Here is a 27,963-nt window from a genome sequence, read left to right on the forward strand (position 1 = left end):
AGGCTGTACATTCAGAGCTTAGCACTCCAGCCGATGGTACGATTGTGGTGTGTGTCTCCATATATAGATATGTGACATACACTCCATGCGTATGTGTGATTCTAACTTAATTGATCAGTCATTTGTTTTGGATGACGTACCTCACTCATTTGTGAGTAATGCAATCATTCCATGTTCATGCCAATAAAATCTTCATAATATCCCCCATGGTGCCCTGTCTTCTGTGGATGTGTGTTCATATCTAAATAAATACAGATTCACAACTAAATCTGTTTTTAAAAGTACCGATAACAAAGTTTTTCCCTTTTTTGTTATATAGCACATGTTCATTTATGGGACATTGTGTAAAGACACGAAAGTCATGATATTGTAAAATGTCATCATTCAGTGTTTCTTGTTTTGGTATTGGTACAGCTGGTATTTATTGGGCTTTCACAGAAGGGTAAATGCCAAATGAAGCATTTGGTATGCAAACATAATGAGAGCAAAAAATCCAGTGTGGGGGAAGGAAAGGGAATGGTGAAGCATGCAGTCCTATGGGGGCTTCTTCCAGAATTTCCTAGGGCTCTGCTGAATTGTAGGTTGTTTGACAGCAAGGGCATTACAATTTCTGTTACCCATGGAGTGAAAAGTCTCTCATTCTGGGATGTTGCTGAATGACTACAGAATGGAAAAGCAGCTTAGAACCGAAAATGGTGTTCTCAAGTCTGTAGCTTTTTCACATGATTTTGTTAATAACAGGACAGAGAAGATGCTCAGTACAACAATAACATGAGGATTTGGTTATTTTCCCTGCAAAATGAAATACGTCCTAGCTAGTCAGAGGCCATTTTTATGTATTAAATATTATAATTAACTTCATGGTGATGGGATTATAAGAAATTAGCCAGTTAATGGTGGCTAGGGGAAAAAACAGATGGGGATAGTGGGCATTTTACCTGCTTATAATACAAAAAATGAAAATGTATAGAGTTGATGCTATATCTCTCCTCATGTCAGCTGTGATTGTAAGCTGTTTGGGAAACACACCAGTTTGTGCAGCACCTAGTACAGTGGGGCCCAGATCCTGTAAGACCCCTCTTGGTGCTACAGCAATGTAAATATTAAATAATAATTATTTTTTGTTAGAGTTCACTTTCTTGTGTTCTTGATTTCTTAAAAGCTGACTCCTGCCACACCCCCACCCCCTGACTGGAAAAGGTAAAAACGAATTACATGGCTTATTTTAATGGATATGCAGTAGTGGATTTTTTCCAGTATGTTTATATACCTCAAGGTTGCTTCTTTAGTGAGATGTGCAAGTCTTACTCTGGGGAGAAAAGGAAATTATCAGCTGCTCAGCTCCCAGTACTGAACTATGATTTAAAAAAAAAACAAAAAAACCCAAAGGCGACGTAGCAGATTCATTGAGTCTGTAAAATAAATAACTTTTAAAAAGGCTCTTCCTCTCTGATGGGGCTGCTCTCTCCTTTGGGAGTAGGCATGTAATCCAATGTCAAGATCCCAGGAAACCTGTTGTTCATAAGTATAAACCAGGGGCGGGCAAACTTTTTGGCCCAAGGGCCGCATCAGGTTTCGTAAATTGTATGGAGGGCTGGTTAAGGGAAGGGGTCGTGGCCCAGCCCCCACCTCTTATCTCCCCCCCCCGGGACTCCTGCCCTATCCAATCCCCCTGTTCCCTGATGGCCCCTCTGGCCCCCCTGCCCCATCCACACACCCCTGCTCCCTGTCCCCTGACTGCCGCTGGACCCCTGACGGCCCATCCAACCCCTCTTCTCATTCCTGACACCCCCCCAGGACCCCTACCCCATCCAACCACCCCTTCTCCCTGCCCCTGACTGCCCCCTGCCACGCCATCCAACCCCCCTCCTTCTTGAATGCCCCCCAGGACCCCTGCCCCCATTCAACCCCTCTGTTTCCCCCTGACCACCACCCCGAACTCCCCTGCCCTCTATCCAACCCCCTCTGCTCCCTGCCCCCTTACCGCACTGCCTGGAGCACCAGTGACTGGCAGCACTACAGCCACGCTGCCCGGCTGGAGCCGGGCCTCGCTGCCGCTGCCGCCACCACACAGCTCAGAGCACTGGGTCAGGCCGGCTCTGCAGCTGCGCTGCCCCAGGAGCTCACAGTCCCACCGCCCAGAGCATTGTGCCAGTGGCAGAGCGAGCAAGCTGAGACTGCGGGGAGGGGAGACAGCAGGGGAGGGGCCGGGGGCTATCCTCCCGGGCCAGGAGCTGGGAGGCTGGACAGGACGGTCCCGTGAGCTGGATGTGGCCTGCAGGCTGTAGTTTTCCCACCCCTGGTATAAACCATCCCCGCTACCCGCTTACTGATCAAAAAAAGCAAATCCAATTAGCTTTTCCTGAAGCAGCTTTCAGTATTGTTTTTTAAATAGCTGCTCTTCTCTCCATGCAAACTGTGTTCCCAACAATGCTGCAGTTGCCCTGAACTCTTCATTGGTGAGGAAGAACCATGGGACAATTGCCAGTGTTGCTGGATCTATATATAGGGATGGCCACCTGTAAAGCCCACAGATGCAATTTCAGTGCCAGTGGCAACTTACTTTAATCAGTGAATTGGCACAGGTTGTTATGAATATTTCCTTCCCCTGCAATAAAACACACCTTGCCATATTTTCAAAAACAGACTCCACCTTTGTATCTATCCCATGTCTTGAGTGCACAAAACATGTGGATTCAAATGCTAAACTCGATCCACAATTTTCAGACGTGGTTAACATTGGCCTAACTCTGCCCCCATTGAAGTCAGTGGGAGATTTTCCCATTGACTCCAGGAAGAGAAGTTACATCAACAGTGAAGACTTTTTTGAAAATCCCACCCTAAATATGTGACTACCTGATTGTCCTACAAATTGGGGTGTTGTTGTTGTTGTTGTTGTTTTTACAATAGTGCCCAGAGTCCCTAGTCTAGATCAGGACATTTTTCACTGCCCTGGGTGATGTAGCTGGGTCAATCTAATTTTCAAGTGTGGATCTGGCCACTCAACATTCCAGAGATAGCCCTATTTCTCATTTCATGCAGAGGGCCAGATTCTACTGCTGTGTAATTACACACGAGTATCTCTGACTTAAGCGCGTAACCACTCCGTGAACTCAAAGAGCACGTAAGTAATTCTACATTCTCCCTCTTTGTGCCTCTCTCTAAACCCCCATAGGATGGTTTAAATCACTGCATGTTTTACTTCAAAACCCAAATATGGCCACAGGGAAAAAGCTTTTCCACGTAAGGTCAGAGAGCACATCCCTGTGACTATTATGACTTTGTGCAGAATAGACAGTGGAACATGAATGGTTTTCTACAAGTGCCATTTTATAAAACTGTTAAACTTAATAAAGTAAGGCAGTTTTAAAACGAGGAGGGGGGGAACAAAATAAGAGAGTCCATGAGAAAATCCTACCCCTGATCTTTCTTTCTGTCTTTCTAATGGTGTTTCAACACCTTCACTTTACCCTTGGCCACTCTTCAATCTTTTTTTTTTTTAATCCTCTAACGTCCCTAATTGAGCCCTTGCTTTAAATTGTTAAACATCTTTCTTTGGCTTATAACTTGTATTTCTGATTATATGACCGAAACCTTTCTATTGAATGGAAAAAAGATATAAAATTTGCTCAGATAAACAGGGTTTTGGATACAAGGGGGAGTTGGAGTTTTCAGTGTAACTGATGTACCTGGGGACATCGCCCAATTTCAAATAAGACTGTTTTTTAAGTAAGATGGATGGCTAGAGCTGAATATGTTATATTTTTATCCTCATGGAAGCTGATATTTACTACTGTAGGAAGACATTACTGGCTTATTATATGAGAAATGCTCTGCTGTATTCTCTACGAGAAGGTTCACCAAGGGAAATGGAGAAGGGTGCTAGAAAGAATATATTTGGAATTGGCTCCAGAACGCTGGCTACAGATAACAGAATACCACAGCGGGGTGTCAAGGAAAGGAGCTTTGCTCTGTGGAGCAGTCCCTAGGTTAGAAAGGAGAGACAGGATTTTTGAGAGATCAGAAAATGCTGCTCTTCTCAGGGAGCCTGTTATGAACTGGGCTGAGGAAAGAGAAAGCAAAGAGTGAAGCACAGACGTGAACTCCGGCCTGCAAAATTTCTGCATTGTTTAACCTTTGTAATTCGTTTTTCATGAGCCATAGAACACTAGCTTCCAACTGTCTAGTCTGCACAAAAGGAAATAAATCCACTTTAATTTAGTTGTTTCTCTCCTCTCTTCCTTGAAGGAAAATGGCATTGTTTAACTGCAACAAAATCTGAATCTGACTGTTAATACTAAGGGGAACAAAGGCTGACTTGTTGCCCAGGCTCTCCCATTGGGGAAGGAATTGCTAAGAGATAGAATTGAACCAAGGCATAATGGAGATAAAGAAAATGAATGGAGTAGAGCAGGTTGTGCAGTGCTGTTTATCCTTTCTCATCATACAGGAACAAGGGGATATTCAGTGAAATTGAAAGGAACCAGACTTGAAACTTATGTAAGCAAATACTGTTTAATACAAGGGATAATTAACCTGTGGAACTCATTGCCGTGATTGAAAAAAGGATGAAACATTTATATAGATAATGAGAACATCTACAATTACATTGGATAAGAATAAATATATTCTAAGGGCTACAAACCCTCATGCTTCAGGGATAAGCTAATCAGTAGCTGATAAGAGGTTAGGAACTAACTTCCCATATAAGTAGTCTTTACATAATTAACTTCTTTGGTGTTTCTTGCACATTCCTGTGAAGCTTCTGATCCTGGCCATTATCAGAACAGGAGACTGGACTTAGTGGGCCACTGGACCAATCCATTGGCAATTCCTATGTGCCAATGAAGTGTAAATGATTTTAATGACTCCCTTACTTCACTTTTTGTGGAGCCCCCAGTTACACGGTAATACCTGCCGTGATTCTTGAGGCAAAACTCCATCTGTGGATTCGCTTCTACGAGACTAATTATTTTTAGTTTGTATCTGAATTCCCACCAACATCAGTGGAAGTTTCATGCAAGGATCAAGGCTACTATATAGCCCCTAATCCTAACTATATAATATCTCCCTTTCCCTTTCTCCCACCAAAATGATGCACAACAGGTGGCTCAGCAAATATTAAAAACCTTCAATTCATACCCATTGATAAATGATCAATCATAATCCTAACCACCAGCTCATAGACAGTAAGAAAGAATTATTTTTTAAACACAGAGACTATTGTATCTCAGTTCTCTGTGTGGAATACAAATATTATCAGTGGTCTGCAGAGATTCAGCAGTGAGACGTAACGGCTCACTGGACTAGGCATAAAGCATGTCTGGCACTCTGATGATTTGGTGGATAAATAGTTGCTCCTGGGAAGGAATAAAACAACGGATCCTGACTCCAAGGGAAAGCCATTTGCTGTGATTTATACACTTATTGCAGTGGATAAACACTAATGGCCATCGTGATTGCCCATTGTAAAGATCCTGTCATCCGAAGCAACCTGTCTTTTCCATTGGGGCCAACTGTGCTAGCTGGTGCTAAATAATAAAGCTCTAGAAGGTGACTGCAAAAGTAACAGACTGTCAGTAGCAGTCAGTGCTGTCATTTGTTATGTCACTGCCAGTTGTTTGAATTTTTAAACTTATAAAAAGGAAACCTGCTGCCTTTCTTTCACTTGGTCTTTGTTTTCCTGTCAGAACTATTGTCCATCTTACAATCTGAACTAAATTCAAAAGCAAACTATAGTGAAAGATCAATGATAAATCCCCTATTAGCTGCTAATACACTCTCTTATGAAATGTTGTTTCAATAGCTTTATCAACATGCTAGCGTGACCTGCAGTTTGAGTTCACAGTTCAAAAACTATACACAGCTTAGGGCATGCATTAATATACCAAGATGTGGGAAATATGTTTTTGACTTTCATTACAGTTTTCTCAATGAATTCTGTAAGCAGTTAAACATATTGCGTAGTGAAAAGAACTTCAGCATGGACAGAAAACATGCATAAATACAGTTCACAGATTAACATCAACCTGCCAATTCACTCTTATCTAGGTGGGGGCAGGAGGAGCATTACATTTTTACTCTTTTGTCCCATTTCTCTCTCTTTATCCTCTTTGTGTACCAGTAAGAACAATGACAGGGGATGGGAAGACTGTAGCAAAGAGTTCCTGTGGCAGAACCCTTCTCACTGAATCATCTCACAATGATCAGCTTTGTAGGGCAAGGCTGCTTGCTTCAGGTACACCATCCAGCCCCAAAAGAATGAACATTATGACAAGGAGAGTTTTGAGAGTGAGAGTGAGATGTGAAATGGACAAGGGCAAGAATTCTTGAGACACTGAGGATGGGAGCCCCTGCAACCTCCTCTCCCTCAAAAAAGACAAAAAAGTATCAGGAACCTTCAATGATAAAATGCTTTGCAATTATACGGCATCACAGCTAATGACTACGTAATGTATAGCACCGATCAATCTAACAAGATCAAAGTACTTTGCAAATATTACTTCATTAAGGCTTACAACATTGGTGAGGTGGGTAAGCGTTGTTATGCCCATTTTCTAGATGACTAACTTCAAGTTCACAGAGTCAGAGCAGTGCTGAGAAAAATACACACACATCCTGACTCCTAGCTTTAAATAGTAGATAGACTTGGCAAAATTCAATTTTTATTTTTTATAATTTCAATGGATAATGTTTCTTTATAAGCATTTTTTTCTTTTTTTATCTAGTTAAATTTTCACAGTTGCACAAAATTATGCGGGGTGTCAGACAACAGAGCAAGTCAGACAATAATTATTTAATGATAGTATGTGTCGATTTCAGAAAGTGAAAGCTTTGTAACCATTAAAACACAAATTGTCAACATCTATGTCTCAAAATATACAAAGTTTATAAAATAAATAAAACTCTTAACTTCTCAAGAAGCATTTTCTCTACTTTACCTATCTGTAAATTTTGAGTATTATTAGTGGAAATATTTTTCACCAGTTTGTGTGTGTACAATGAAATCAGTGTTTATCAACATTTACAGTTAAAAATCTAATCCTTCCAAGCCTTATAATTAATCACACAGTCTCCCTTACAATTCTTTCTGTTTTTCCTTCCATTCTTTTTTCAGATTCAAAAGCTGGATGTTTATGAAGATAAATGTGGAATATTCAAAGGAATCTTATTAATAGTAGGGTTAAAATGGGCCTCTTTGATTTTTGGGCTTTGCTTATTATCAGCAATATGACATGGTACATTTTGAAATAGGAGTGCAAGATATAGATTACACTATTTTTATAATAATATACCATTTTGCTTCAAAACTTCCTGTGCTGCTTGAAATCTTAGAACATTTGCCTGTAAAATGGAGCAATAACTGTTACAGCAATGGACCTAACATTCCAGAAATTGGTATCAAAGCTTTTTCCATTGATATTTGCCTGTGTCCTGATTGCACTCTCTCCTAGGCTGGACAGGCAGAAAGATATTGATGACACAGTGTGAAATGACTAGAAGAGAACTAGCATGAAGTCTTAATCCTCTCTTGCCCCACAAGGAACATATCTCTCTTCAGATCCAATCTCTTCAGAAAGCAGGTGCTGTACTGTGAGGGCAGCTACAGTTCGATTTTGATTACACATCTTCATTGAGCACTGGGGAGAACCTTGCATTTTGTCTACCTCTAATCAAGCCAGCTTATGGATAGACAGACATATTCATTGTCACTTCAGACACATTGACTTTCATAAACTAAAATTCTCCAGTCCCTTTTTGCATTGATCTTTTCTCTCTTTGCACCTTGATTTTTTTTTTTACAGTAAATTCCAGTATTTCACAGAATAAATTCAGGATCAGTTTATCCAGCAAAAGGGATCTAGCAAGTTCAATTAATTTTGTAGGTTTTCCATACTGAATAAAACAAAACAATGGGGACCAGATCTTCTGCTGGAGTAAGTCAGAGTAGTTCTATTGAAGTCAGAGAAGCTGTGCTGATTTACATCAGCTCATGATCTGGCTCATAGTAGCAATCTGTATTTAAAGATCAACAATCTAGTTATGTTTTTAAAAAGTCATCATTAAGATGGATAAATATATTTGAACATCTCCATCTCTTTACTTCCATTCTTCTTCTATGGCTCCCTCCAATTTTTTTTCTCTTATACTTTCTCCACCTCCTCCAATATATACCATTCTCAAAGTCCTCATATTTCACACGCATTCCCATTTCAGCAGGGCTGAGGGCGTTTCATGCCGTAGCCCATCAGCGCCACTCCAGTATGTCAGCCAGAGGTGCTTACTCCAGAATTGGTGCTGAGGATACTGCCTCTATTGCAATCCCGTCCCCATATGAGGCAGGGAAGTGATGGACTGAACTCCTATCCCATTTCATGTTCAAACATGCAGTAACCTAAGTCCTGTATAATCAAGACCCACAGCACTTGCAGCTAACAAGAGATCTTAGTTATGGCCACAGTAGATAATTTTAACCTTTTAATATACATGTCCTTGCAAAAAATGATCTCCTCTTTGGCTTTCAGTTCAAAGAGCAGAAAGTTTTCAGGTTGTCTGTATCTCTCCAATGAATAGTGGATTTAGCAGGCACACAATCTAAATGCCACAAATAGGATAAAAAGCTGGCACACAATTCTCCTACACCTGTGCAGAAGCTGGCAGTACAGTCCCAGAGAAATCTGGGGTCATATATATTTGGCAAGCTATGCATCCATTGATGGCAGCAGGAGTTCTGTGTACAGGTACAAGGTAGTGTGGTATCCCAAAAGCTTGCCTTATTTGGGTTCCTTTTGTTTGACTTTCATTTTACACTTTAAAGGTATCATGACAGAATATGTTTAAACGCTATCTCCTTTTCATGTTATTCAATATAATAAAAGCAAAGTTATGATAAGATAGACAGTGTTATTACGTTCCCTATTTTTATCCCTATTGATTCTTTTATATCTTTCATGAATCATCCTATTGAAAATGTTATAGGTTTATGCCAGTCACAACAGGATCAGAAGAATTTAAAATGACATTTAACTGTATTATATTTAACTTAATTTAAGGTATTCCCTTGCTGAATCTAAGGGTCGGTGCTAAGCCCCACAAAAGGAGGAAAAAGAAGATCTTTCCTAACAAGATATTCTTCCTATATCATTACCGGCCTGTGCTGCTATTTTGCATGATAGCATTAGTAATGCGTACATAAGTATACAATAATGCTATTTTTAGAATTTGTGGGTGGAGGGAGAAATCCCATCCTTTTTATTATGAAAGTCTGTTTGCAGCAGCATAAGTAGCTGAAGTGATTTGAATCTGTCAACATCTGTTCTTATTATAAACCAGGGAATTTATGGCAGTGTTTTTATGCATATAGCCTGTTTTTTTTTTAAAAAACAACTTAGCAACCCCATTATATTTTTAGAAAATCAGCAGCCTGAGAAAGGGGGAGCTAGGAGGAGGCTTTCCTCATTAATTTCCTCCAGCTAACAAATCCAGAATTTTAATGGTCTTTAATGATTTGGATGAATGGTAGTAAATTAACTGGCTGTTGTCTTCAGTCAGAATAATACACTGGCCAGATCCTCCGCTGGTGTAAATCTGCATCATTCCATTGAATTTAACAGGGCTGTGCCAGATTACACTAGCAGTGGATCTGGCCCTTTCTATTCCTATAGCCCTTATTATCCAAAGATCTCAAAGCACTTTTACAATGGTTAATTCATTTTCACAACATGCCTGTGAGATGATTAAATATTTTTCCTAATTTATAGATGGAGGATGGATCATGTGGCCACAGAGAGGCTTAAGGGACAGATTTTCAGAGATGGGTGTTCACCATTGCAAGTGTTCTGATATGTGAGGCAATACGTACATGGCTGCTTTGACAGCATTAGAACAGCTTTGGCATGACTTTTCCTGAGGGAAAAGAGAAAGATGGAGAATCAGAAGTTCTTGTTCTATACTCACTTACTGTGAGACCTTACACAAATGACTGAAGACCTCATTTCAAAGAATGATTCCTGCAGTTATACATGCTGTGAATAGCTAGTGAAGTCTAGTGCCAGAACAACCTTACTGGGGATCCATGCTAGAGGTTAAAGGGCAAGAGTTAAGTACATGATGTTTCTGTTTTCCCTTTTTTTTCAGTGCTCAGAAGGTATCTTGCCATCCTCTCTGGTAATGACGGATATGCCCAAATTGTGACTGACTGGTAGTGCTCTCTTAAATTACTGATAACGAACATAAGACCTGCATCTTATTTTATTATTGCATTGTTTATAAGTTAGGCAGGTTTGATTTGGTTTTGAATGTTGTAGGTAGTAAAGAATGTAATGCGCTGTAAGTAGCTGCATGCTCTTTATTGGACTGAATGTGCTCCCAGTGAAGTCAATGACAAATTTCCATTTGACTTCAGTGGAGCAGAATCGGGTTCTAAATCTTTCCATGATGATGAGCCCGTTTATCTCCAAGCTAGCCCAGGCCCAAAATGACAAAAGCGATTTTAGATATGATGTAGTATGGAAGTGCTTGCCAGCATTTCTGCACTTAAAACCTGTCAATGAGTCAAATATAAGCCTCTGTTTTTAGGGAGCTTCATGGCATGCAAGACTGAGAGTCTTCTTTTTTACATTTTGGCTCTTTTTAACATCCAGGAGTGCAGAACAAAAATAGACAGTTGTGGTTATGGATATTTTACAGTTTGGCAACTTAAAAACATGTTGGATTTTTTTCTAAATGAAATTTTGTTGCTCATTAATTTTACAGTATGGCCTAGCTCAACTGAGATGCAACGATATTAAAAAAGCAGCAACTTTGCATGAGCACTTTTCATTAGACTTTCCTCTGTGCTCTTACAATGATGGGCCAAATTTACCATGAGCAGATGTTATTTTAAATACATATGGTATTTCAACATGAAATGTCATCAGTCTTCATGGGTTCATTCTTTATTGATTGCAATAAAAACAGTACTCTCGTTGTAAATATCTATCTCAAAACCACAAAAGGAAGGAATTCTAGCATTAGCAAAACCAAAGGGCCAAATTCATCCCATATATGTCTCCAGTGATGTCAATGAATAGGGACTGATGACAGTGCATGGATCAATGGCAGCCGGTCATGGCCCCACATGAGTAATCTAGCACCTTAAATTAGGCAGAAGTGTTTGGGCAGCAAAGGATTCAATGAGCCACTCTGGTGCAGGACAGATTGTCCATTTCAAAGTGAAAAATCTGCATTCTTTAGGAACTAGTATTCAAAAATATAATCTTCAGTCAGTTCAATGGAGCAGCTGTATAATTTACAGCACCAGATAAAGCTAGAAGATGTAATATGAAATAGCTGAAGCAGTTCTTGAGCAACAGAGCCTTAACTTCCCTTAACATATGTGTGTAGCAGATAAGTAAACAATTTGGACTTGAAATGGACATTTTAAAGATAGCTATGGTTGGAAAGGCATCAGCTCACATTTAATGTTAGCTGCATTGCCCCACTGATGTGTTTTTTGGGTTGTTTGGCACAGGAAAAAGGAAGCAGCTATGGAAGAATGAAAACCAGTTATTGGAGCAGAGATAGTGAGAAGAAAGACATCATTTTAAAGTATCAGAGGTGTAGCCATGTTAGTCTGGATCTGTAAAAGCAGCAAAGAGTCCTGTGGCACCTTATAGACTAACAGACATATTGGAGCATAAGCTTTTGTGGGTGAATACCCACTTTGTCAGATGCATCTTTGCTGCTTTTACATCATTTTAAAGGGAAGTTGTGGAAGTGGGCTTGCCTGAGGGTTTGAGTCGGGTGCCAGTCAGCGTAGGTAGGTTGAGTTGAGCAACTCCATGTTCAGAGTAGAAGAGAGAGTGGAGCAGAGGAGCCAAACATGGGATTTGCAAATGAGTCTGAGGCATTTAGGTGTGCAACTTGCATTGAACTCTATTGGGATTTGGGTTACTAACTCCCTTTGGCTCCTAGGAAAATCTCAGCCCAGGGCCTTAGTCAGATGAGTAAAAGAGTGTAATTCACATTCCTGCTCAAAGCCAGTGTCACTGGGCTTCACATGGGGCACTATGTGTGAGGTGGAGGGAAGGGGTGGCATTAACCACCACCATTCCCAACTCATAGCCAGTCAGAGGACCGCAACTCAGCCTCTCTTCAGTTGCTACTCTAGCCTGTTTCAAATCTTCCAGCATAGTCATAAATCCAATGCTCCCTTCCTAAAACTCCCTTCCCCCCACCCCGCCCCAACAACCTCTCCTTTGCAGCGTGCTGCTTATTTGATCACTCCTGTACCAGGGAGTTTAACAGCTGTGGAGAGCATTACGTGGGCTCTAGGATGACCAGACAGCAAATGTGAAAAATCAGGACGGGGGTGGGGGAGTAATAGAAGCCTATATAAGAAAAAGACCCAAAAATCGGGACATCAAGCTGTGGGAGGGAGGCAGAAGGGTCTGTGACCACTAGAGACACTCCTCTTCAGAACCTGTAATGGAACTCAAGTTTCCTGGGTTTCATCATTCCTCTACTGTCAGCAAATATCTATGAAATCCACTGGCAAAATATCACTCCCTTCCCCCAGGTTAGCCCACATAGGGGATGACAACCTACTATTGCTAACAACTCAAGTGGCAAAGGTCTATGCAGTGGACCTAATGGTTCCAACCTTGCTGATGATCCATCTAGGTGTCAACATGATGCCCTATGATGGGATTTCTGGGTTTTTTCAATTTGCTTTTTTAAAAACCTAGAAAATTACATATAAAACCTTCTGCATTAAATAATGTTATGTTTGGAAAGTCAAGCACTCAAAAGTTATGAAGTGCCAGAGTTAAGGTTGCATCTGCAACCTTAATTCAGCCCCCTAGTGCATTTGCTTTATGATACAGTCTTTAATTACATGATCACATACTACTTTTTCCATAGGACATTTCTGCCTTAGTGAGCACATTCTTTTAATATAGTTTTGTCTGTGTAATATAAAGTGTGGGTGTGTGTTTCGGGGCCATTTAATACTAAAATGAGTAATGTGGTGTTACAGAATTGTATGAACAAAGTAAGCCTGCTTAGCGTGATCACTGATTTTTAAACACTATGCATCACAATAGCAAGAGAAAATAGTGCAGTTGTGATTTAGTCACTTAGTGTTCCTTTCATGTGTCACATGTTAGATATTCTGTACCTGAGTTCTAATCAGCTATCCAAGATTATTTTGTTTGGGTTTTTTTTATATATATAATTTGTTATGCTTATCTGAAGTCTTCCAAAATGAAGGCTAGAATTCTCCAGCAAAAAAACAGAACTATTTATTCATACAATATAATTATATACCTTTTCCCCTGCCCCCGTTTAGATTACGGAGAAGAATTCCCCACTGGTTTATTGCTGCAAACTTTTTTTTTTTAAAGAAAGTACTAACATGCTGTACATGTAAGAGGTCTAAATTTGTTCATAATATGTTTTCATTCCTGGGTCAACCTGACCATGGTTGTCAATCTAGAGGATAGTACTGTGATCTTTAAAAAAAAGCTGACCTATCTTTTAAATAAGCTCCTATTTGACATCAACATCAAATAGAGTTATACAGAGGTTACACGGTTGCTGCAGCATCCTTGCCTGCTCCCCATGGCCTGCTACTATGAAGTTTCTTGGCATGACATACTCAAATGAAGAATGTCTTGAGATGTATCTCTTGGGATCCTTCCAGAAGAATACAGATTAATTTGCACTTCCACAAATATAAAGTGACTAATTCATGTAAACTACTTTCCATGTTCCATCAAATCTGAGATTTCCATTCATAACTTTTATAGAAATGACTGATTTGGCTTGAAGCCCTCAGTGTAGTGGAGGGTGGTTGGGGATAAAAAAATTACTTTTGCTTCATTTTTTTTTTTACTTCATCTTGAAAGTATATTGGCTCACCACCTCCCCAGGCTCCGTAATGTCAGAGTTGTGACATAGTGGATAGAGCGCTGGATTCGGACCTGGAGACATGACTTCTATTCTCAGCAATGTCGCTGGCCTGCTGAATGACCTCGGGCAAGTCACTTTACCGCTGTGTAACTCACTATCCCCATCTCTAAAATGGGGATAATGATACTTCCTTTGTAAAATGCTTTGAGACATAAGTGCCGATTTCCTCATTTCCCCGGGGGTGCTCGAACCCTCTCCGCTCCAGACCTTATGCCCAGTCCACTCCTTCCCCCAAGGCCCCACCCCTGCACCGACTCTTCCCACCCTGTTCTGCCAGCTCTCCTGAGCACGCCCTGCCCTTGTTCTGTTCCGTACCCCCAGGGCCTCCTGCACATCGCTGAACAGCTGATCCATGGCGGGCAGAAGGTGCTGGGAGGGAGGGGGAGAAGCTGATCGGTGGGGTTGCCAGCGGGCAGGAGGAGCTGATTGGTGGAGCCGCCAGTGGATGCTGAGCACCCACAATTTTTTTTCTGTGGGAGCTCCAGCCCCAGAGCACCCACAGAGTTGGCGCCTACACTTTGAGATGCACTGATGTAAAGTGCTACATGAGAGCTAGGTATTACTATTATTAATCACAGTTCTTCCTTAATCACCATATTCCATGGACTTCTACTTCTTATGACAAGTTATGAGCCTAAGGTATGCAGGGCTATCTACTTAACAGAGCCTTGTGCTCTTATACCAAACCTGTATTTCAGAGAACCTACCTTCTTCCAAGGTTATCATGATTCATATTATGCCATTCACTGCCTAATGTTTCTGTTTTACAATATGCAGGCCTTTAGCAGTGACACCACATTACACTGCAGTTAACATTTTGTTAATATTTTCATTGGAGATGCAGGGCAGCATGCCGCGGGAGGCGCTCTGCCGGTCGCTGGTCCCGCGGCTCCGGTGGACCTCCCGCAGGCGTGCCTGCGGAGAGTGCGCTGGTCCCGCGCGGCCACAGCGCACCCTCCGCAGGCACACCTGCGGGAGGTCCACCAGAGCCGCCTGCTGCCCTCCCGATGACCGGCAGAGCGCCCCCCGCGGCATGCCGCCCCAAGCACACGCTTGGCGTGCTGGGGTCTGGAGCCGCCCCTGTGGGTGGCGATTTTGAATAAAAATCCAATCCTATTTCTGCAGTGACAAATTACCCTGGTATTCTGTGTTTCACTTTGCAGTGGCTGAAATCTTACTAGTACCTACTCCTAACCCACATTATTGGAACCCTTCATTGGTGTGAAGTCAACACAACTGCACAGGGTGCAAACTGGCAAAGAATTTGGGCTGATTTCTCTGCCTACAAATTTTTAACACCAGTGATACTGATTGCCCCTTTGATGTCCACAACGAGACTGCTTTGAGACATAAGTGCCGATTTCCTCATTTCCCCGGGGGTGCTCGAACCCTCTCCGCTCCAGACCTTATGCCCAGTCCACTCCTTCCCCCAAGGCCCCACCCCTGCACCGACTCTTCCCACCCTGTTCTGCCAGCTCTCCTGAGCACGCCCTGCCCTTGTTCTGTTCCGTACCCCCAGGGCCTCCTGCACATCGCTGAACAGCTGATCCATGGCGGGCAGAAGGTGCTGGGAGGGAGGGGGAGAAGCTGATCGGTGGGGTTGCCAGCGGGCAGGAGGAGCTGATTGGTGGAGCCGCCAGTGGATGCTGAGCACCCACAATTTTTTTTCTGTGGGAGCTCCAGCCCCAGAGCACCCACAGAGTTGGCGCCTACACTTTGAGATGCACTGATGTAAAGTGCTACATGAGAGCTAGGTATTACTATTATTAATCACAGTTCTTCCTTAATCACCATATTCCATGGACTTCTACTTCTTATGACAAGTTATGAGCCTAAGGTATGCAGGGCTATCTACTTAACAGAGCCTTGTGCTCTTATACCAAACCTGTATTTCAGAGAACCTACCTTCTTCCAAGGTTATCATGATTCATATTATGCCATTCACTGCCTAATGTTTCTGTTTTACAATATGCAGGCCTTTAGCAGTGACACCACATTACACTGCAGTTAACATTTTGTTAATATTTTCATTGGAGATGCAGGGCAGCATGCCGCGGGAGGCGCTCTGCCGGTCGCTGGTCCCGCGGCTCCGGTGGACCTCCCGCAGGCGTGCCTGCGGAGAGTGCGCTGGTCCCGCGCGGCCACAGCGCACCCTCCGCAGGCACACCTGCGGGAGGTCCACCAGAGCCGCCTGCTGCCCTCCCGATGACCGGCAGAGCGCCCCCCGCGGCATGCCGCCCCAAGCACACGCTTGGCGTGCTGGGGTCTGAAGCCGCCCCTGTGGGTGGCGATTTTGAATAAAAATCCAATCCTATTTCTGCAGTGACAAATTACCCTGGTATTCTGTGTTTCACTTTGCAGTGGCTGAAATCTTACTAGTACCTACTCCTAACCCACATTATTGGAACCCTTCATTGGTGTGAAGTCAACACAACTGCACAGGGTGCAAACTGGCAAAGAATTTGGGCTGATTTCTCTGCCTACAAATTTTTAACACCAGTGATACTGATTGCCCCTTTGATGTCCACAACGAGACTGTTTCCTGGCCTCTGTGTACCTCTATCCCTGATCATGAGGGTCAAAGCTCAGACATGAGATAAGTAAGCATTAATGAAGTGAGGAGATATCAGTTGCAGCTGAAAAGACTGTAAATGCCCCAAGTCACTGCTAGATAACCATGCACTGCAGAAGTTATCAGAAAAAGGACACAATATAGCTGAGCTAATGTGTCATGTGGGGGGAGGGGTGTTAAGGGAGAAAATCAAATTGGAAAAATGGACAACAAATGTTTTTGTTTTCAAAAACCAAATAGTATGTTGTATATGGAAGGCTGGCCTTAAAGTTACATTGCTTTCAAGGGCTTTACAGTGCACCATTGAAGTCAATGGGAGTTTTGACACTGATTTGAATGGGAGCAGGAGCAGAGCCCCCAACATAAATAGTAATACTTGTATCAGAACAGCTCCTTGAGCATGATGGATGTGTGGAATTTTGCTGTCAATTCAGCAAATTCAGGTTTAATTCAGTGGAATTGAGAGTTTTATGCACATTCTCACACACCCATCTATACAACTAGGGCCAAATTCTGCTCCAGTGTTTTTCGATCTGTTCCATTTTGGGACTGTGATGAAGTGGGACTGTTCTTAATGTTTCCTCTGAATACTGTGTGGACTCCTCAGTTTCCCCTATGCATTTCTTAAGTCTTCAGCATGCATAAATGCCCGACACTCTGTCTCCTGGCAACAAATGGCCAGGGCCCTTCCCCCCCTTCAAGGGGATGGCTAAAGGTGAACAAAGAGATCAGGTGACCTCCTGGCCTGGGAAAGAGACAAAAGCCAGAAAGGAGGGGCTGGAGGGGATTTCAGTTTGGAGCTGGCTGGGGACGGGAAGTGAGGACAGACAGGGTTGTCTGGCTCACTAGGCCCCAGTATGGACCCGGCTGAGGGGTCCTGTTCTCTGTACCTACAAGCTCTGTTTTAGACCGTGTTCCTGTCATCTAATAAACCTCTGTTTTACTGGCTGGCTAAGTGTCACGTCTGACTGCGAAGTGGGGGTGCAGGACCCTCTGGCTTCCCCAGGACCCCGCCTGAGCGGACTCACTGTGGGAAGCGCACGGAGAGGCATATGCTGAATGCTCCAAGGTCAGACCCAGGAAGGTGAAGCTATTTGAGCTTCTTGCCCTGAAGACAGTCTGCTCGAAGGGAGAGGAGGCTCCCCAAAGTCCTGAGTGGCTTTGTGGGGAGCAGTTCCAGAGCATCACCCAGGGACTCCGTGACAGGGTCCACCACTTTCTCTAGTCAGGATCTAACTGGGACTGCCATCCCATTTATAAATGTGGGAAGGACAGGTTGGTCGCGACTTCCACGTTCAGAACCCAGGCGCTGTGACATATGCACAGCTGCTCTCCTCGAAGTAAACAGAATTTGCCTGTGCCTATCTGAAAGCAGAATTTGGACACAATTACAATGTAAAGAAATGTTTAATACCTATTGTTTTGATTTCGGGGGTAATTTTAATGCGAAGGAACATAAAACATGTAACTTGTAGAAATAATGTTTAAATCCTAATGTAAAGCAACAAGGAAGGAAACTCAGAATTAAGGTTCTCACTCTGTTATTAACTCACCTGCCTGTATTGCAGTGGTACATAAGTGATTCAGGTTTTCTCACTGTTTTGACACACTAATATAATATCTAGGTGCAGGAGGTGCCTTAAAGATACTGTAGAGAACAATTGTGCATTGGTTGGCAGGTAAGAAGTCTGTGATTTTGATGACAAATGTGCACAATTGGAAGAGTGTGATTTTAATAGTGAATTGTGACTTGATCCAATAAAAGCATATAATATAGTTTTAAAAATAAGTTTTTGAATGGAAAATTTTATTAGCTTCAGCACAGAGAGTGGTAATAGCAACATTCCCTTTTTAAACCTCTCCCAAAATCATAAATTCATTATTGTAATCTAAAACCTAAAGTCAACAGAAAACTAGGACAAACTGGGCTTGCAGGTCACAGATCCAAAGCTCTGAAGTAAAACTAATCAGTTCTTGGATAGGATTTTTTTTTTCACTGCAGCACAATCTATGGTCCAGTCAGTCAAATCAAGCCTTTCTGAGAAAAGAAGATTAGAGGCAGTTGTTTAAAATACTTGGAGGGGGGGAAAGATTTAAGCTTTATTACTGACCAGGATATACAGAATAGTTTCTAATGAAAAAACAGTAGTGGGGTTGTACTCACTGAGTGAATAGAAAATTTTAACTGAAGACAGGGCCATATGGAGCAGCTCATAGTTAACAGCAAAGACTGATGATGAGGCAAATGTCCCCTAAGTATGTGAAATTAGGAACTGTAAGTTTGTTATGAGATATATGCAGAAAGTAGGAAAAATTGACTACATTAAAAGGGCTGTAAGCATAAAAGGCTCATTCAGAGAAACCTAACATTTATTCATATGAGTTATTCCTTATGCAATAGCCTTACCACTGTGCATTCCAGATAATAATTGGCATGAACTAGGGATGCAAATCTTCTCTCTGCCACAAGTTGGTATAATTATTTTGTTTAAACAAAGCATGTAGGGTGAAATCCTGACGCCCCTCCTTCCCACCTCTCAGCAAAACTCCCATTGATTTTACTGGGACTGGGTGTTTACCCTGGGTCTTTTCTAAAGCCTGCAAGCTGATACACATTGGTAGACCCATAAACCCATTTAAAGCTCACCTGACTTGAATGGGGCTCCATGCTAGTGCATGAGTCTGCCTGCATGGAGTTTGTTGCAGCATCAGGGCCTACATATGTTTGAAATCATCACACAGTTTAGAACAAAATCACATTAGAAATGTGGCCAGAAATGAAGAGGATATGGTTAATTTTTTTCAGGGGCTGATAAAATTCCTTGGTGGTATTGTTTACCTACGCCCTCCAGGAATGTTGGAAAAGATATCTAAATGCGGCTAAATGAAAGTAATAGTAAGAAGGTCTCCAGATAGAACTCTATTCCTAGGTACAATATCTGTCTGCTTAACAGTATCTTCATGTCATATCTTCTACAGACTTTATTTCCCTTAATAATTACTACACTGCTGGAGAAGTTCTAGTTTTGGTGTAATTTAGGCAAATTAATTTGTAGCCTCTAGTAATTTAGTTGCCAAGTTCTGTTCTCGGCACCTTCCCTTTCTTGTTCTCCGCTGACTTTTTTGACCACTGCTCCAGTACAAGAGCAATTTATCATCAATCTTATGCTGTTAATTGGGTCCTAAGTGATTGGCTGCCTGTTGCATAATCTGACAAGCTCAGAAATGCCTAAATGCCACAGTGCTATAGACCATTTGAGAACTATCCTGTGTCTTTACTCTGTGGCTAATTTCTTTTATGCTGGAGCAGACATTTAAAGCCAAAGTGTATTCTTACTACAACAAAGACACACATTTCCCCTCTTTACATTTTCTTCAAATGTCAAGCGGCTGTTTACACATTTTCAGCCATAATGAAATTCTAGCAACTACACACAGTCATTCAGCATATTTATTGAGATATCAGTCATCACACAAATATAGACTTAGTGTGCTTAGTGATCACCATTGCTCAACCTTAGCAATGAATTCCAGAAATACAGTATTTCCAAGTAACTGATCTAAAACTAAGGCAAAAGTAAATGTAGGGCTTGATTTTTGCCAGGTACTATTCAGTCTGAGTAAGGGTGGAATATTACTGGAATTATGAAAGATTTCCCTTGTTTTCATACATTAAATACTTAGGGTCAGACCTTTAGCTGGTTAAATCAGCATAGCTCCATTGACTTCAATACAGTGATGCTGATTTACATCAGCGAAGGCTCTGGCACAGGGTTTTTAAATATTCCCCTGCAACATCTGCAACCCAATATTGCAAGATTCTTCTAAAACGTAAGAACCAGAAAATGAAAGTCTAGAAATCAGAATAAAACTGGCTGGTCTGTTTTCATTGTCCAACGTAAATAAAGAACAAAAAATGAACGGCCAATGAGCTTTACCATATTTCAGCTTTAATTACTTAGGGTCCATGCAAACCTTTCTCATTACAAGTGTTTTCACTGAGGTCTGCATGCATTAACCTCAGTGGACCTCATTGCCTTTATTTGTGTTAGTAAAGGTTTGCAGGACTGTGTTCCTCAGATGTTAGATTTCCTTAACGGTCTCTCATTTATCTTTTAAATATATTTTTAACTAACAGTATCCCTTCAGAGCTTGTAGGCCAAACGTTCCACTATCTTACATGTTGTGGAACTCCACCGATTTTAGTTGGGGGACATGGGTTTAGTTGCCACATAATTCAGCCTTGTGTTTTCAAGCAATAATCCTTAAGAAATGATTTGTTACAAAGAGTTTGCTGTTAAGTGTGGTGCAATAGATTTCAGGGAATTATGGTAAGGTTAAATGCTGAACTGTTGAGCATCTGGATTCTGATGACCGGACAGCAGCGGATGTCTGATTTGCGTTTAGATGTACAATACAATCCTACGAATTTATACTACTTGATCAAGTTTTGTAATTTTGTTACTAAAGTCCATCTCAAAGCAGATATCTAGTAGTACATATTATTTAATATTTATGTTGCAGCAGTGCCCCAAAATATGATAGGGACTTTCAAAATACACAGGAAGACACAGTCCCATTGAATAATCTTAACGTTATATTCATCTCCTTGATGTTACAAGCAAAGCCTCTAATCAAGCAATTTACAATAAGGGCATATTTGTGATGTTAGTCTCTTGCCAAGTTCCCTTCACACCTTCCAAGGTGCCGGTGCAGTAGTATCACATTAGAAAGACCTTATATCTGTGGCACGAAGTAAGAAAATAAACATCAGAAGGAAGATGTTTTCAAATCTACATTAATCCTGTGGCACCTTATAGACTAACAGACGTTTTGCAGCATGAGCTTTCGTGGGTGAATACCCACTTCATCTTGCATCCGATGAAGTGGGTATTCACCCACGAAAGCTCATGCTGCAAAATGTCTGTTAAGTCTATAAGGTGCCACAGGATTCTTTGCTGCTTATACAGATCCAGACTAACACGGCTCTGATACTTCAAATCTACATTGTAAATTTTAACTTTTTATTTAAAACATATTTCATAAATTAGGTTGATTTGTGTGTATGTGTGAGATTAAATCTCTCTCTCTCTCTCTGAGTTAAATAGAATGGAACAAAACCTGCTCTTCTTACTCATTGAATCAATAGGTGTTTTGCCCAGTTAGTTAACAAGTTAATGTGGGATTTGACCCTATGTTTCAGAAATTATGATTCCACTACAATAGTCCATACAAAAAGTTACATGAAAATTGCAATTTATCTGTTTCAGCACCTAAAATGTTTCATATGAAACCTAAAATATTATTCATTTACTTCTTAAGATGTATTAATTTTAGAGACTAATTCCATTCTTCAGCCAAGTATATATTTTTAAAGTATTTGTTGAAAAATTGACATACTTCCTTTTTAATGAACTTCATTGATATATTAGTAACTTGTGAACTTTCTCAACTATTGTTTAATTTTAATTGGGAAAATGGGTTAAATTAATATATTTTTGTAATTTGTCATGCAATAGTTCAACATAGCATTAACGGATATTCTTATAACTTGGATTTATGAATGGTATCAATTGCAATGAAATGGTAAAGCTGTGAGTCCACTCGTAATGAACAAATAATTCTGTTTCAGACTTGGATTTCACTGTTTTGGGAGCTGTTCCGACACAGGTTAGTGCATACTCGTTTTTTAATTTTGTTATTTCTTCCTTTTCTCATTTGAGCTTTACATTGGGCATTCTCATTTATTTTATACAAGTAGCATAGGATAGACTGAAAGGGGTATGAAGGTTAGGTTGACAGTGCAAAAAGTAAAAATCCTTTGCTTTTAAATCAGAAGTATTGGGTTCATTAAGTTTAACTAACCTTTATATAATTCCGTTCAGTGTATGTGTGTAGATATAGATGTTATTGCCTGGGACTTTGACGTATGAACTTGCACAAAAGAAAAAGCTTTTAAAAATGTACCTGACAGGACTAGCCCAGTAAGACACTAGGATCTAAATACTGAATTATCTGAAACTGAGTGCAGTACTATCTTTCAAAATCTCTTGTTTATGGAGAAAGTCATTATTAAATTATTTGTATGCTAATGATTTAGTTTTATTGGTTGTATTGAAATCCCTTATTTGTCTTTTCTTGTTCAAAGTGTTAGGCAACATTTGAAAATCAGTAATTACCTAGATAGTGAGAAGTATCTAGAATTTCTAAATGTCACATGTTCCTCCATGAGCTCCTTTCTCTAGTAATTAATTGTAAGCAGTAAAGTACACTAATTTGTTATATAAGCCAACAAAATCAAATAACCCAAAAGCACTCCAGCAGTGAAAAATGCAATTAAGGCCCCAATGTATTCATTTAGATACAAAATACTGCACCATGGTATACCACTGTCTTCCTTTCCTTCATTAACTAGAACATGAATAAGAAAGCATGATGGCTTAATAGCATGTTTTTCACTGTTAGAAAGTATTTTGTTATCTCAAAATGGGATTGAGGAGTCATCCACATCATTTCCATTTGTCACATGTAAAAGTGATACATTCTACAGAGAAACGTGTTATGGCATATGGATGTGAAGGATTAATATTTATTATGCCATTTCTGTATAGGCAGACTGACTATACTAATCAAAATGTACGTTTTTATAAAATTAAATATCTGCATTTAAAAACAATATAAGAATAGTTTTTCTTCTATAGCGTGTACTTGTATGTGTACTTGTTGCTGTGATTTAAAGCTTACTAAGGGGCTACTTGTTATTTATTTATATGGTGGTTGCATTCCAAGGGCCCAGTCAGGATTAGGATCCCATTGTTCTGGCTATTGTACAAATACATAGGAAACATTGTCCCTACTCCAAAGAGTTTACAGTCCAGGGCTTGATCTTGCAAGGAGCTGAACATTGTGGCCCTGATCCAGCAAAGCACTTGAGCATACACTTAAGTTTAAGCTTGTGAGTAGTCCTATTTACTTCAATTGCTATTGATTTTAAAGTAAGGAAATTAAGCATGTGCAGGATCAGGGCCCAAGTTAATGTGCTTCTGAAGCATAATGATGCTGTTTAGTATATTAATTTAACAAGTTAAAATATCTTCCTCTTTATTCAAGCCTGTTTCCCATTGAAGACTGCAGAACCATGCCTTGAATTTACCAGCATATGTAAGTGTGATGATTGTTGTTTCTTCTAAATTCTGCACAAAAATTTTCTTCATACACTGCAGTTTGTTATGCCAGTATTACACAGCTTCATTGCATTACAATGGTTAGTGTTTATACAGCGAAAATAGTCCATTTCACTTTTGGCTCATGCACAAAATAACGGAGTATGTATTGAATACAAAGAGTTGCACTCTTTGGACATGACGCTCAACTCCCGTTTGTTTTGTAGGAACTGCTCAGCACTTTGCCAGATTGGACCCCAGAGGGCATGTGTGTGTATTTTGCCATTTTTGTTTTATTCAAGTTTATCAAAATTAAACTCCTTTTCTCTATAAGTGTAAGAGTAATCCCCTTGACTTTAGTGTAACTATTCATGTGAGTAGTATGAAACAGGTTAAGTGTTTGCACAATCAAGCCCTCAGATAGCTGACTAAGGGCAGGAATATTCTTTTGTGAATGTGTCTGTCCCTTGTTCCACGCACCTTCCCCTCTCTTCATGCTAGGCATATATCAAATAGAAAAGAGAGAGTGCAAGGAAATGGAGGTGGGGGATTCCGCCTTTATTTTTTCCCCTCAGTTTCTGCCAGTCCCTAACTCTTTTGATACTTTGTATTCACTGGCTGACTTGAGTGACACAAGAAACCCACTGTAGGAAGAGAAGCTTCCTGTGAACTAAGCCTTGTTTCCATGGTGCAGAGTTTTCTATTTAAAAATAAATTCCTGTTTTGGGGGCTACATGTATGTACAGTGCTTGTGGTGTATTCACACCAAGCAAAGGTTACATGGGGGCAGAGGAAGATAAGGATTTCTCTCCCCCTCCCTACTCTTTCTCACATACACACACCCCATAACATTTACATTCTTCATGTTTTAGCTTTCAACTCTTTGATTCTGAGCAAGAAAATCTCATTACTTTTTGGCATGCATTTTAAGGTCACTGAATCATTTTGTGATGTCTCCTTGGCATTGTAATGACTGACTAGACTTAAAAACTGTTGCGTTTGATTGTTTTTATGTTCATATTGAATCCTCTGTCGTTGTGTATTTTACCATTTTAAACACCCTGACGCCTGTTAGTTCTACACGGTTGTTTGGTAGGTTTTGTCTCCTTGTCCCCATGGCTAGAGATCACACTTGCTGTCAGTAGGAGGAGGGGGACAACTTCCAGCCCACAGGGCCTCACTTTAGCCACTTTGGCTTAAGTCTTTTAGGACTTCAGCTAATTCTAAGCACTTGAGTATCTGTCTTCCAAGTGATTTATAAACGGAAACACCAGTTCAAAGGTTAACAGACAACACTGTGTAGGGAAGCTAGTCCGCCTATTAAAGCCTCTGACCAGGAACTGAATTTGAAAGCAAACTTGACAGGCTTTGAGACTTTCTAAGTGGAACTTTAGTGGTGAAACTCACCTCCATCCCCTACCCCCGGTACTCTGGGCACAGCCGCCTCCCTCTTTCTGGGGCACCTCACTGGCATTTGAGAGCTCCTGGTATGACAGAAGCTGTGGCAGGGAGGAGGGAGAGGGTGGCAAGTGCTGATCCAAGGCAAAAGACAGATAGAAGGAGAGAGACTGCGTGAGAAGCACCGTGGGGCACTCCAAACAAATGCACCAGCAAGGCAGGGCACAAGCCACAGCGTGTGCCCTGCCATCAGCCTTCAGCTCCGAGCAGTGTGTGCCCAGTCACCTAAGAATGACGCTTGTTAAGTAGTTAAGTGACAGCATGATAATCAGAAATCCTGTCAATTAGTGTGTGTGAGAATTAAATGTGATTGGGGAGGGTTGGAAAATTGATATGCACATATGTAAAATAAATTGATCTGTTTCTCGTACACATAATATTTGGAGAGAGTTAGGGCGATATTGTCATTTGAATGTACTGTACACAGTCCTGATGTACGATCCGAATGTGTCTGTTAATATCTATACAATCAATAAACCGCATACACATTTCTCACCACCCCTCACCCCCAGAGTTACCAGCAAGCGGGAAACACTGAGCCCTTCTTTACCCTCTCCCCACCCTCCCCTTGGCACTTACCGATCCTTAGCACTTGCTGGAAAGTCTGAGGGATGCCTATTAAAACGTAGAGAAGGAGAAATAGGAGTCCCCTGCTGGTATCCATAGCAGAGAGCCTGGGCTCACAGCGAAGGGTGCTCTCCATCTTCTTCACTCCTTTTTAATTCATGCTGAGCCTCTGCCAGTTCCTTGCACTCACAAGCTGCTCCGAGGTAGGCTGTATTTCCACCTCATTCTCTCTGCGTTTCTTGTTTGTCGTGCAGCGTGTTAGAAGTGTATGTTCCCTCTGAGGTATTTAGACACAAATAGCTGTTGCTGCTTTTTCGGGTCCTGTTACACTTCTCTCTCTCTGTGTCTCTTTCTCTTAGCCCATCAGTCCCCCTCCATCAGTTAGTCACACGTTGCAAAAGGGTCTTCCCAGAGATTACGGATCGATGCTTCTGTTCTGTGTTGAGCTCCGGGGGGTGGAAAGTTGCCGCTCGAAATGGCTGGAGTGTCTTGCTCATTCGTCCTATAGTCAAGTACAAAGGTAGAAAAGCAAAGAAAGGAAGGGCAGGGAGAGAGGGGGAGAAGGGAGTTGTTGCAGAGGCTCCAGCACTAGTCTGATCTCCAGCAGATTAACTGGGATCTCGGCCACCTCTCTCCCTCACTCTCTCACACACACAGAAGTACTTTATGCTGCTGCTCTGGAGCTGATTGAATCTTCGCTTGCATCCTGATGATACAAGCAAATCTAATCTCCGTATTGGCTGGCACCGATGCTGTTCCTGGATATGATTAAAGCGGCACTGTCAACTTGAAACTGGTCAATTTCACCAAAGTGAAATAAAATCTCTTTTCTGGCATCCACCTGCCCCTGAATTCTGCCTTGCAAAATACTCTGGTTTTTTGGACCACCTTGACCTGTTCTGTTTTACCTGTTTTTCCTTCCCCTCGTTACTGTGTGAGAGACCCACGCACCCAGCATGTGAGTTGGTGTGACACAGCAGGGGTCTTCCGGAGTATGAGACTTCAGTTCTCCTTGCTGTGCACACATTTCTGGGAGCAACTGAAGCTAAGTGCCAACCCCTGCTATCTCCTGTCAAGCTCCACAGAGGAGCTTTTGGGGGTGGGGGGGGGTCCTCTCTCCACCTCCCAGCCCCCATTTCTGGCTGCTTTTCCTTCAGCTTGACTGCCAGTCTGCTGCTAATTCTGCAAAGAAGCTAGAGGGAGTGGGGACCTCCTCCTTCCCCCTTCTTGGCACCTAATCTCGTGCCCAATTTGGCAGAGGATACAGAGGATGCAGGGCAAGCCCCCTTCCTGTATTCCAAGCTCACCTGGTTCCACCAAGAGAGATGGGCAATGGAGTGACTGTGCAGGGAGTACCCTCTGCTTCCTAGCCTGGCTAGTCTGTCCCAGGCTCCTAGAGAGGCAGAAATAGGCTGTCACCCAGCATGCCTTCTCCTGCTTCTGGTGGGGTGAGATAGGTCGTGAGTTGTGTGGTACTTCTTAAGAGCTCTGCTCTGAACCCTCTCCTACCCTTTATTGGGAGTACTAGATGGTGTCTGCAATAAACCGCCAAATCACATTTAGGAACAGAATGACCAGCTCCTTAAGCACCCATCTATAATGTTGTGGAAGAAAAAACTGTGTTATCATGGGGGGACTTCAAACGGAATGGCATATGCTGGAGATCTCATGTAGCCAATCAACATGGTTTACGGAAAATAGATTTTGTCAAACCAGCTTGATATTTTCTTTTTTTTATGAAATCACAAGTTTGGATGATAAAAGTAATAGTGTTTATGTAGTATACTTAGATGTCTATAAGGGTTTTGATGTGGTACTGTACAACAATTTGATTAAGAAATTAGAATGATACAAATTAAACATGATGCATGTCAACTGGATTAAAAAATAAGTAACTGATACCTCTCAAAATGTAATTGTAAATGGGGAATCATCAAATGGGTGAATTTCTGGTAGGGTCCTGCAGGGTTTGGGTTTTGGCCCTACCCAGGGGTGAAAGTAATATGAAACACTTATCAATATGGAGGCCCGGCTCTGGGCCCCTGGAAGGGACGAGGCCTTTAGCAGAAGGGGTGAAGATGTGGGTCAGCCTCCCCCAGCCAGCCCATCCACGCTGCCTGGCCTCCACCGCCTGGGGCTCCAGCAGCGATTTAAAAGGGCTTGGGGCTCCGGTCACCACCGCAGTAGCACCAGTGGCGGCCAGGAGCCCTGGGCCCTTTTAAATTGCCGGCCCCAGGGCAGCTGCTCCTT

At 41.7% G+C, this 27,963-nt stretch overlaps 1 protein-coding gene across 2 annotated transcripts in view; it reads right to left on the reverse strand.

The window, feature by feature from the left end:
- GRIK1 (glutamate ionotropic receptor kainate type subunit 1) overlaps window positions 1-26,348 on the reverse strand; it is a 240,982-nt gene extending 214,634 nt beyond the window's left edge. For both annotated transcript variants that reach the window (XM_045002299.1, XM_045002298.1), the window contains exon 1: window positions 25,726-26,348. In XM_045002299.1, the coding sequence (XP_044858234.1) occupies window positions 25,726-25,849 (124 nt within the window). In that variant the 5' untranslated portion in view covers window positions 25,850-26,348. The remainder of the gene's footprint in view (window positions 1-25,725) is intronic.
- Between the last annotated feature and the right edge of the window lie 1,615 nt (window positions 26,349-27,963).

The sequence above is a fragment of the Mauremys mutica genome, chromosome 1 (genome assembly GCF_020497125.1).
Source record: "Mauremys mutica isolate MM-2020 ecotype Southern chromosome 1, ASM2049712v1, whole genome shotgun sequence".
Lineage (NCBI taxonomy): Eukaryota > Metazoa > Chordata > Testudines > Geoemydidae > Mauremys > Mauremys mutica.